This window comes from Watersipora subatra, chromosome 1 (genome assembly GCF_963576615.1).
Source record: "Watersipora subatra chromosome 1, tzWatSuba1.1, whole genome shotgun sequence".
NCBI classification, from domain to species: domain Eukaryota; kingdom Metazoa; phylum Bryozoa; class Gymnolaemata; order Cheilostomatida; family Watersiporidae; genus Watersipora; species Watersipora subatra.
In genome coordinates, this window is record NC_088708.1 from 50,887,332 (window position 1) to 50,897,850 (window position 10,519).

Below are 10,519 nucleotides of genomic sequence, written 5' to 3' on the forward strand. Positions count from 1 at the left end.
GCAGTACAAGAGATGGCTTTAGCATGCCAGGGCAAGCTTGTAAATAGCCTCAATTCTGTTTGAATAGCTTATCACGTGTCTACGGTTACACCAAGCCTTAATGAGTAAACTATAGTAAACAGTTGATTGGCTATGGCTAAGACTATTCTCACGATATGACTGAGGGGGTTTTCATGTCAGCGACTTAACAAAATGACTCGGGACAACTCTCTAAGTCGACTTCCAGCAAGCTATGTCTGTCCATCTGCATTTGCAAAGATTGAGTCTCTAGTCGAGCCAGTCTTCTAGCGTTAATCCTACACAACTGCTGTTCTAACTCATGGTTACGTTTGTACATTTGGGCGTATGTTCGTTGCAATTGTTTTTGGTACTGCATTACTTTTTCTTTTTCATCTTGCCATTTCCTTTTTTCACCTTTAAATTTTTCTTTGTCGTCGGCGAGTTGTAGCTCTTGCTTTTTTATCTGTTGTTGGAGTTGTCCAATCGTGAGGCTGTTTTCTCTATCAGCCTCACACTTTTGATCTTCTAGCTCGTTTATGGTCTTGACGAGACGGTCTTGTTCGCGAGTGCCTAACGACTGCTGCTCTTGAAGTTTTCTAATTTGAATGTCTAAGTCTTTGTTCTGTTGTCGGAGCCTGTCACATTCGCAGAGCTCACGGGTTAGTCGATTGTTGAGCTCAGTGTTCCTTTGCTTGAGCTCGGCGAGCTGTGCCGATAAGTGCTCCTGACGATCTTGGTCTATCTTGTTTTGCTGTACATTTATTGCCAGCTGTCGGTTGTCTATCTCCAACTGCACTATTATTTGTCTTAAATCCGATTCTCTATCATGTTTAGTGTCCTGCTGTGCGCGTAGCCTACGATGATATTCTTCGGCTAAGTCTTTCATTTGAGTCTCCCATTCTACCCTTTTGTGCTCATGTACTCGGACTATTGCATTTTCATTCAGTTCCATTGTACGACGCAGTTTAAGAATTTCGGCTTCCTTTTCTTGAAGAAGACGATCAAAATCCCCATTTACAATCATGGGGCATTCGTCATGCGTTTCAAGGTCCTTTCTGATACTGATTTGAATTGGGCTGGCATAAACGATATCAGAATCCTTTGACATGGTTGACGCGCTGTTGCTGCAAGCTCCGCTGGATGGGTCATATGATGAGTAGCCTTCATCATATGAGATGGGTGTGAAGGAGGCACTCTCTGGGCTAGATGACTCGTGTCTTTTGCCAGGCATCACCGGTCTGAATGCAATCGGTCTCACCACAATTCTGTTAGAGTTCTACAAGAGGACAGTATACGGGTTAGCTGGATTCTCAAGTGTGTCCAGCTGCAACGACGCTAATTACATTTCAACATCAAATTATTAGCCACCGTTGATTTGCATTCACACTGTTTGCTTAGACTTCATCAATAATTTATCTGACATTATTCATCTGTCTATATTCATTCACTGGAGAGTAGAGACAGAATTGAACATTTCAAAGGTTTCATCAAGGGCTCTTGCTCATATGCTCTGATGGTTATAAGAGGCCATCAGATGCGCACATCCTGTCAACTGTGTAATAATACTAATTCATCTATGCATACACCTGAACCCTCTGTGAAAGCCACGTATGAATACCCATGATTATGGGCATTGTGAATCTCGTGTTTGAAGTCAGCCAGCATTTTGGTAAATATTTAGCAAAATTCAAAAAGGAAATTATTATTTTACAAAATAATTAATAATAACAAAGTAGTTTTGTTTTATATAGTTAGAAACCATTTTAATACAATATTTAAACTTTTGCATTAAATTCTATTGATATATTACATTTTGCACAAAAGCATAGAATAGCATATTTTGTGCGTATAAGGATATCTAGTTGAAGAAAGTGCATATATAAGTTCTTTATTCCATTCATATAAGCTCAAAATAAATTAGGAATTATTCTTGGTGTTCAAAGTCTGGCATGTTTGTGTACTGACTGACTAGCTAGGAATCTTATCAGCACTCCCTGGCGAGTTCAAATTTCTTTTGAAACAGAGAAGTCTAAGCAAAGAAATGACATCAGAAAGTTTATAAGATCAAACTAGCTCCATTGCAATGTTATTCCCAAATATGGTGAAGATATATCTTCTATTATGGCCAAATACCAATCAACAGAATAAAAGTATGAGTTGTAGTATTAAGTGCTCATATTATGAGTCGCTAGCATAACTTTGATGTTCCGTATAGACCAAAGCATTTATCTAATCTTTTCTACAAATAAAGACAGTAAATGGTTACGACAATGCATGTAGCTGAAATAAGTGCAGATTTGTCTATTTGTAGCCCAGGGTGTTCTCCATTATGACATATTTAATCCTTGTCTGATATCTGGGTAACTCTGCTTGACATTGATAGCGCTTATCAAAGCACCCAGTTGCTAAATGCGCAAAGCTCTGTTTATAGATAACTTATCATGAATCGACTACAGACACGCATTAAAAGAGTTGTATGACAGCTAAAAACAAAAGTTTTACTTACCATCTCTGATACCCTCATAATTTTTTCTAAAACACTGCGCTACACGATGTCTACCACACCAACAAAATACAAAGACGCCGTCTTAATGGTTGTTTGTACCAAAAGCGTCCCGCGATCAGCAGTTAGAAGTAAATAATAACGGTGAACTTATCAATATCATAAACAAGCTATCACATCAAGAGCCAGCTTATAACAACACCAACTCTTTGTGAAGCTACTACAAAAGCCAGTTGTCTGAAGCCAGCTAGCACTAGCATTTCAAAATAGACTTTTGTTGTGATCAAAGTAAAATCCTATCAAAAACTGTGTTCCTACCTTTCGATACCAGTGCGGTGAGTTCACAGAGGCCCATCGTCCGCGATCAGACATTACAAGTCGAACTTACTGACTTTCTGTATGCTGTTCGTTAGAGACAACGGAATACGCAGCCTTCCCTCACTAGCACCTACCGAGTTGTGTCAACAGATCGTTTGCTTTGCGTGGTATTATCAGAGAATAGTCAATAATGAAAAACGTCCTTACTAACACGGTGACTCTACGGGAATATTAGATCAAATATTATCCACTGAGAAGGCTTTATAATTGCATAGTCGTCGTGGTAACTCAGCTAATTACACGCCATTTATCAAGGCTCCGTGGACATTGTGACTAGATATTGGCAACGCTTTTTAACAAAAGCCTTCTTGGGTCAGCATATCCTTTTCTGGTCTAACGGTTAGCACACATGATACTCGCTTCAATACAGCATTGTTCTATTATGTACCTTGGGTCTTGCACACGTAAACTACAATGTTTGCTATTAATACCAACACGTGAGGAAATGTTTAGCTCAACCTATGGCAAACCATAACAGTATTTGTTTAATGGCGCCGTTTACAGACATTTAAAACTTGCACTATTTCCTTATGGAAAAATCTAGAAATCAGGGTTGTGCGTGTCCGTGTCTTGTTAAAATATTTTATGTTCTTTAGTAGTATTGTGTGATTCAATTTAGATACATTTGTTATAGTCATTGTACCCCTTCATTCAGCTTCACTGCTTTACAATATCTCTTCTAGTATTTCAATAGCTATATATTGACCAATTACAGGTTTTCAACTTATTTCAATTTACATGATCTGAACAAATTGCAGACAACAGCTAGCAATAATATCATTGCTAGCTGCTTTAACAATTTTCTACGTAATATCCATTCTCTTAGTAGAAAAAGGTATTTTAAACGTTTTATGTCAAACCAATTGATTTTATTGGGTGTTGCCCTTTTTCCTTTTTTGTTGTTTTATGATTCTTTTATTGCATAATTCGAAAAACATTTCTGTTGGAAATGAAATTATTGCTAATAAAGGAATATATAATATTTAATGATACCACACGCATTATCATAGTTTCAAGCTGTGATTCTCTTAAAATGTAACGAATCCCATGTGTGTTTGTGAGAGCAGCGCTGACTTTGAAGCAGATTTAAATTAATACCACCATTAGCTTTACTCAAAAGGCCACTTCCTCACTGGAAGAAGCTAATCATTGCATATCAACGGAGACAATATCCGTAGTGGCACACGCTATTAAATACTTTGGCCTTGCTTTTAACGACTTTCTATCCTTAATTTGTTCACTGTGTATAATTACTCTCGCGTCTCATTGCTGTTATTCTTTCTTTGATGATTTTGTTGTCTTGTTTTTATAAGCAACTCAACACGGTGCCAGAGTCTAGATGAGTCATAACGCCTTGCACAACAGAACAAAAGGAAAATCCTAAATCAATGAGCTCGCGGCTCACACAAAGGCCTTTGGCCTGATTCACTATCGGATGACTAATATTATTACTTTGAATATACTAATAAATTATTTATACTAATAAGCATAAAACAATGAATAACGGTAACCTAGACTCCTGGAGTGGCATGTCTGGAAAGGCTGTGTTATTGTGCATTGCTCTTTTGCATTGCAATGTGAATTCATTCCTTGTCTAATCTTCAGTACTTTGAACATCTCAATATCAGTTTGAATTTCGTTACACAATATTACATGTATGTTTTTTCTTTTCAGTGTACTCATTCTTATTATCATCAATCGGCCACTGTCTATGACCAAAACTCATCTCCTACAAGGTTTTTCTTGTCAATATGCAAAGTTGTAATATTTTCAACTGGCTCATGATACCTGACAAGGTCGTGAGCCAGTTTTTATAGACTCCAAGAAGTCTCATTGCATTTGTCGAAAAACGTTAAAAAACCCACGCGAGTGGTCAACCGAAATTTGTGCAATGGATAGCAACATGGAATACAGAATTCAGAAATTGTATGCTCTTACTTTTTTCCATTAATTTTCAGTTTTACGGTTTATCAAAATATTTCATTACCGAAAATACCTTTTCATGAGTCTGTTATTCACCTGCCATATTTATTGCATTGTGACACTACCACTATCTTTGGCAATATTTGAATCAATCTTTCAAGGTCTTCTCTTTTCATGAGTGATATTCCCTGGGCAGGATCTATCAAGTCTGACCTTGTATATACATATATGTATACTAGCAAGTCTGACCTTGTATATACATATATGTATACTAGCAAGTCTGACCTTGTATATACATTGATGTATACTAGCAAGTCTGACCTTGTATATACATATATGTATACTAGCAAGTCTGACCTTGTATATACATGTATGTATACTAGCAAGTCTGACCTTGTATATACATATATGTATACTAGCAAGTCTGACCTTGTATATACATATATGTATACTAACAAGTCTGACCTTGTATATACATATATGTATACTAGCAAGTCTGACCTTGTATATACATATATGTATACTAGCAAGTCTGACCTTGTATATACATATATGTATACTAGTAAGTCTGACCTTGTATATACATATATGTATACTAGCAAGTCTGACCTTGTATATACATATATGTATACTAGCAAGTCTGACCTTGTATATACATATATGTATACTAGCAAGTCTGACCTTGTATATACATATATGTATACTAGCAAGTCTGACCTTGTATATACATATATGTATACTAGCAAGTCTGACCTTGTATATACATATATGTATACTAGCAAGTCTGACCTTGTATATACATATATGTATACTAGCAAGTCTGACCTTGTATATACATATATGTATACTAGTAAGTCTGACCTTGTATATACATATATGTATACTAGCAAGTCTGACCTTGTATATACATATATGTATACTAGCAAGTCTGACCTTGTATATACATATATGTATACTAGCAAGTCTGACCTTGTATATACATATATGTATACTAGTAAGTCTGACCTTGTATATACATATATGTATACTAGCAAGTCTGACCTTGTATATACATATATGTATACTAGCAAGTCTGACCTTGTATATACATATATGTATACTAGTAAGTCTGACCTTGTATATACATATATGTATACTAGCAAGTCTGACCTTGTATATACATATATGTATACTAGCAGGTTCCCTGATACTAGACCGTAGTAACAATTTTCCATCGAGTGTGAAAGTACTTATAATAGGACAATTCCTTTTGAACTCAGTATCGTTTTGAAATTCCAAGCTTGCAAAACTCGATAAAAAGGTAAACAGAAATCAAGTAGAACAAATAGTTTTTTCTCACTTTAAAAAAAATGATGTTTTAGGGATAACTGAAGAAACAATGATTGCAGGACACCTAAACTGATATAGTGTGTATATTTGTTATAATTAGAAAAACAAATATTTTTAAAGTAACTATTTTGTTGCTGAGGAGAAGAAACTTTCTAACTTTGTATATTTTGATCCTTCCTGACTAAGAACTTCAATTGGTGTGTCATTAGAAACTGATGTTCTGTCAGAAGCTATTTTTTTATTTCTCGGTCGGTGAGAAGTGCCCTCGGCATTTTGGCGATATTTCAAGAATTAATAAGCCAATCGACGTGAAGCTTTGGAATTAGGCTTGAAACGTATTACTCATAAAGTGATCGAAAAATCATAATTTCACCTAAACCGGAAATGCGGAAAAACAAAGTGAAACTACTCAGCCGAGTTTACTTTCACGTAAGATCAAGTGAGAAAACAACTCCCAAGTTATTTTGGGCGCAGGCTTCAAAGTGTTAAAACTGTGTTGGCCCAATTTCTATCAATCATTGGTGACAATAGTTTTACTGATCTCTTAACGTATTGGCCTTTCATCGATCAAAGGTGTTTCACAAACAGCAGTTCATAATGCTGCATCATTGTCTCAAATTGCACCTCTTATATTTCCAACATGTTTCACAATGTTTGCATCGCATGTCACGAAATCGGAAGGCTCTGTACTGTATTGTATTCACCTGCTACTACTAGTTCTAGAGGTTGGTAACAGCCTATTTCCTACCTTGAGTAACGATCCACTGATCCTCGCAGGACGTGGTGAATTCCTGCCATCATCTACAGGTTTAATCTCCGTCTCATTTTTTGCAACTTTGCCATCATTTGCCTCAGACACTGTGGGTACAATCGAGGAGTCCTTCATATCAGCGTTAATGTCATCATCATTGTTATTGTTAGTTTTAAGTTTTTCCTGTGCTATATGGTCATAGAACTTCAGATCTGTTGCATCTGCTATCTTTCCAGAAGTCTGTGGAGAGGAAGCAGTTCGTTTTGTTGTCAACGATTGGTCAGATTCATCACTGATGGTTGTACCCATTTTGATCTCTTCTGCCTACAAGCCTGCCATCAATAAATTCCACTTCGTTAGTTAATTGCCTACAGATGGAAATCTAATCAGATCTTTATACCATAGCTTTTCATGGCATCAACTTTTAATAAGCATTCTAGTATTGACTTAAGGGTATTTATTTCCTGCGCTGGGTGTCACAACATGTAATTTTCTTCCATATATTTCAAAAACTAATACTCCATCCGTTGAAACATATTAATTACGCCATTTGATTCTGCAGCTGTGAACAGGCTATAGCCACTGACACCTATCTTCTTAGTTAAATATAATCCCAGAAGGTGTTATGTAAAGTGTTGCACTCTCCAGAGTATTAATAGCATCTTAGCCCAGTAAGAATATTTATTTAATAACATTGACAAGCACTTCAAGAAGCCTTAAATTTCATACTTCACACTCTGCTAACTTAGCAACCAGACAAAGTGCAAATCTAATAAAACCATAGCGGATCACGGAGTGCTAGCAGCGTGATTTGTCTTTAACTAATATCATAGGTTCTCCTACAGGTGTGCACTGCACAGTATAACTCAAAAATGCTCAAACTATCATCGTGAAAGCCTTAATTGAATACAATGTATAATTAGAAAAAAAACCAACTTTATAGACATTGATTCACAACTCTTACCTTATTCTTCAGTGTATTTACGTACTTGCAGTTTAAGGTGATACAAAACAGTTTTGTCTTTTATCATCGTTAGTTATGTTGTTGATGTAGTGATATATCTTTAAGCACTGAGTCAAACCTTATCACTGAATAGATGGGACAGATATGGAAAATTCTTTGTCTCGTTTTATCATAGCGCAAACATAAATCATCAAGTAGTGTCGTACAAATATTACTAGTAAAAATTTCTTTTTGTAGCCAGCCCTAAACCTCAACATTGAAAAGCATTTAGTTAAGAAACGTACCTTTTCTGTTATGGCTTCACTTCAGTGACAGGAGAGGGCACCTGCCTTCATGAGATCGTATAACACCAATATCATAGTATCCATTTATTGTACTGAAGTGAACATATTGTATCGGATAAAATGCCTTGAGAATTATAATCTGGCCTTTGTTTGCACAAGCCTGTCCATTATTCATCGACTTCTATAAAATGCCAACAATATCGTATTCGCGATCACTTCTCAGCCTGACTGAGGTTATACACCGCATAATAGCATTCATCAGTATCAATATGCCAGTGTGTTTGTCAAGTTATTTTCAGTTTAAAACAATGCAAGCAAGTTTTCGACAAGGGAGGAACGGTCGTTTGTTGCCTTTGTAAGGTATAATTGAAAAAACAGCTGTAGTTAGTGGTTAATCATTCAACTGCCAGACATTAAAAGACTTTGTTTACGTGCTAACAAACTACTCCTGTGTACCAATGAAATGCAGATCAAATGCCTCACAGTTTTCTCAAAACAAACAATAGATTTATTGTTACCTTTTCAAGTGCTTCACTTACACATCTAAATACATGCCTGATATTGTGCAACTCTAGACCAGACCTCTCATCCTTATAATAATAACACAGTTATTATAATTATTATTATATTATTAAGTCGATATAATTATTATTATATCTCATAGATATAATAATAATAATTATATCTATTGCATCTCTGTTTGTCAGCTCATCAGCAACCATTTATTTTCTGCTGCCTTTGATTTTCATGAAATAATTTAGTCAATTATTATTAACATAATGTTATTGTACAGTTTTATATTTAATCATATGTTTGGTGAATGCTCGGTAACTGTATTGATGCTCAGTCATGATGTATTGTTCTGTTTAGCTCTAAAGCACTCTAGGAGACCCAAGGTGAAATTGTCCCTCTCACTGCTCCTTTGGTAGTTGGTAAAAATTAGACTATATTATATCTACTGTCATAAACATCTGATTTCATATTACTATTTCATCTATAAAATATAATTCTATACACATTTCTTGTGACAGTATAATTTTGATAAGTATTGAATTTAAGATAATAAAAGCATTGTTCAGAAAAGTCGAGGCGATAGCGCACTCTTGTAACAAGCGAAGCATCTATTACATTCTGGTAAGGCCTCAAATGTGATAGCATCACCAGGTAGTACTTTTAAATAAAAAACCCTAAACCTGTAATAAACAGAAATTCTAAAGTGGTAGCATTGTTGGAATGATATGCAAAGCTTGCTTCAGTTGTAGAACGCAGTTTTAGCCAGTGCTTCTAGCTAGCTAGTTTCTGCTATACAATCATTTATTGGTTTCTCTTCCATATATATTTTATTATTTGAGCATTTCAGTATATCTACAGACACGCCGATGTAAGTTATAATAGCACCGTTTACATGATGCTACGAGGATCTAAAATGTAGACTCCTACCTTTATGTATATGCATCTTCCTGCAATCTTAAATAACCGTTGCATATTGGTTTTAAGAGAATGTATACAAGGAAAAATGCTAATAATTTCTGACTAGACACTTTACATGATGCTCAATCCTGGTGAAAAATGATGGCTCGACTAGCTAGTATATTTTTACTCTTGTACTAACTTGCTTTGTAGCTTTTCAGCCCAGTATGGCTTGAGTCGCTGACACTTAATGCATGTAATCCGCCTACACACTCAAATGAGATTAGGTTGTTGAAAATAACAAACTTTGCTTTAGTTGAGAATAAATGAAGGCTAACTGGGGCTAACTTCACTGAAATGAAATTGGTGAATCATTCCTAAGAGTGGGATATCAGTCATGTTATTGGATCATGCAAATTTGATTTAAATTATAGATGCTTAACTGCAACTATAAGACGACAATGAACACAGTTAACAATAGTTCATAGAATGAACTGGCTAAAAAATTATTTAGCGTAGCAAGTACACCAAATTGGCCGAGTTATTACAGTAGGGAGTTTTCTATTATTGAAGTCAATAGAGCAGACAACTCTACCAATTTTGCTCGTGATAGTCTCACTAGTTAATTATTCGCGCATGATGCACTGCAAACGTTGACAAAAACTTTATTACGGCTAGGTTCGACGAGACGATTCGTGAAAAGATATACAAGCACTGCTAATTACTTAATCTATATAAGCATTAAGCTGCTTGGGTTTCGTGTTGGTATGTGATTTGTGTTGGTGTCAGAGCCATCGAGTGTAACTCGATGGCTCTGTGTTGGTGTATGTGTTTTGCGTTGGTATGTGTCTTGTCCCTCTCTTTGTAAATGTTTGGCCTTAAGGTCAAGGCTTTTCAGCAATCGCAAACGCTGACAACCGTATTTACAAGACGGGAGCTGAATACGAAAACTGACCTTTCCAAGATACATTTGCAGA

General features: G+C 35.9%; 1 protein-coding gene across 2 annotated transcripts; it reads right to left on the reverse strand.

Moving 5' to 3' along the window:
• Positions 1 to 169: 169 nt before the first annotated feature.
• On the reverse strand, positions 170 to 8,267 carry LOC137385985 (leucine zipper putative tumor suppressor 2 homolog). Of its 2 annotated transcripts, XM_068072627.1 has the most exons (3): positions 8,133 to 8,267; positions 6,882 to 7,216; positions 170 to 1,276 (listed from the first exon to the last, which is right to left on the reverse strand). In XM_068072627.1, the coding sequence occupies exons 2-3, from the start codon at positions 7,191 to 7,193 to the stop codon at positions 185 to 187; spliced, it is 1,404 nt and encodes a 467-aa protein (XP_067928728.1). In that variant the 5' UTR covers positions 7,194 to 7,216; positions 8,133 to 8,267; the 3' UTR covers positions 170 to 184. The 2 variants fall into 2 exon arrangements, with proteins under 2 accessions (XP_067928728.1, XP_067928729.1); XM_068072628.1 differs by lacking the exons at positions 6,882 to 7,216; positions 8,133 to 8,267 and adding an exon at positions 2,822 to 2,950.
• Between the last annotated feature and the right edge of the window lie 2,252 nt (positions 8,268 to 10,519).

Coding starts and splice junctions, on each gene's coding strand:
- LOC137385985 (XM_068072627.1), bottom strand. CDS start 7,193: ATGGGTACAACCATCAGTGATGAATCTGACCAATCGTTGACAACAAAA. Junction 1,277..6,881: donor TCAGTGGATCGTTACTCAAG/GTAGGAAATAGG, acceptor GTCCTCTTGTAG/AACTCTAACAGAATTGTGGT.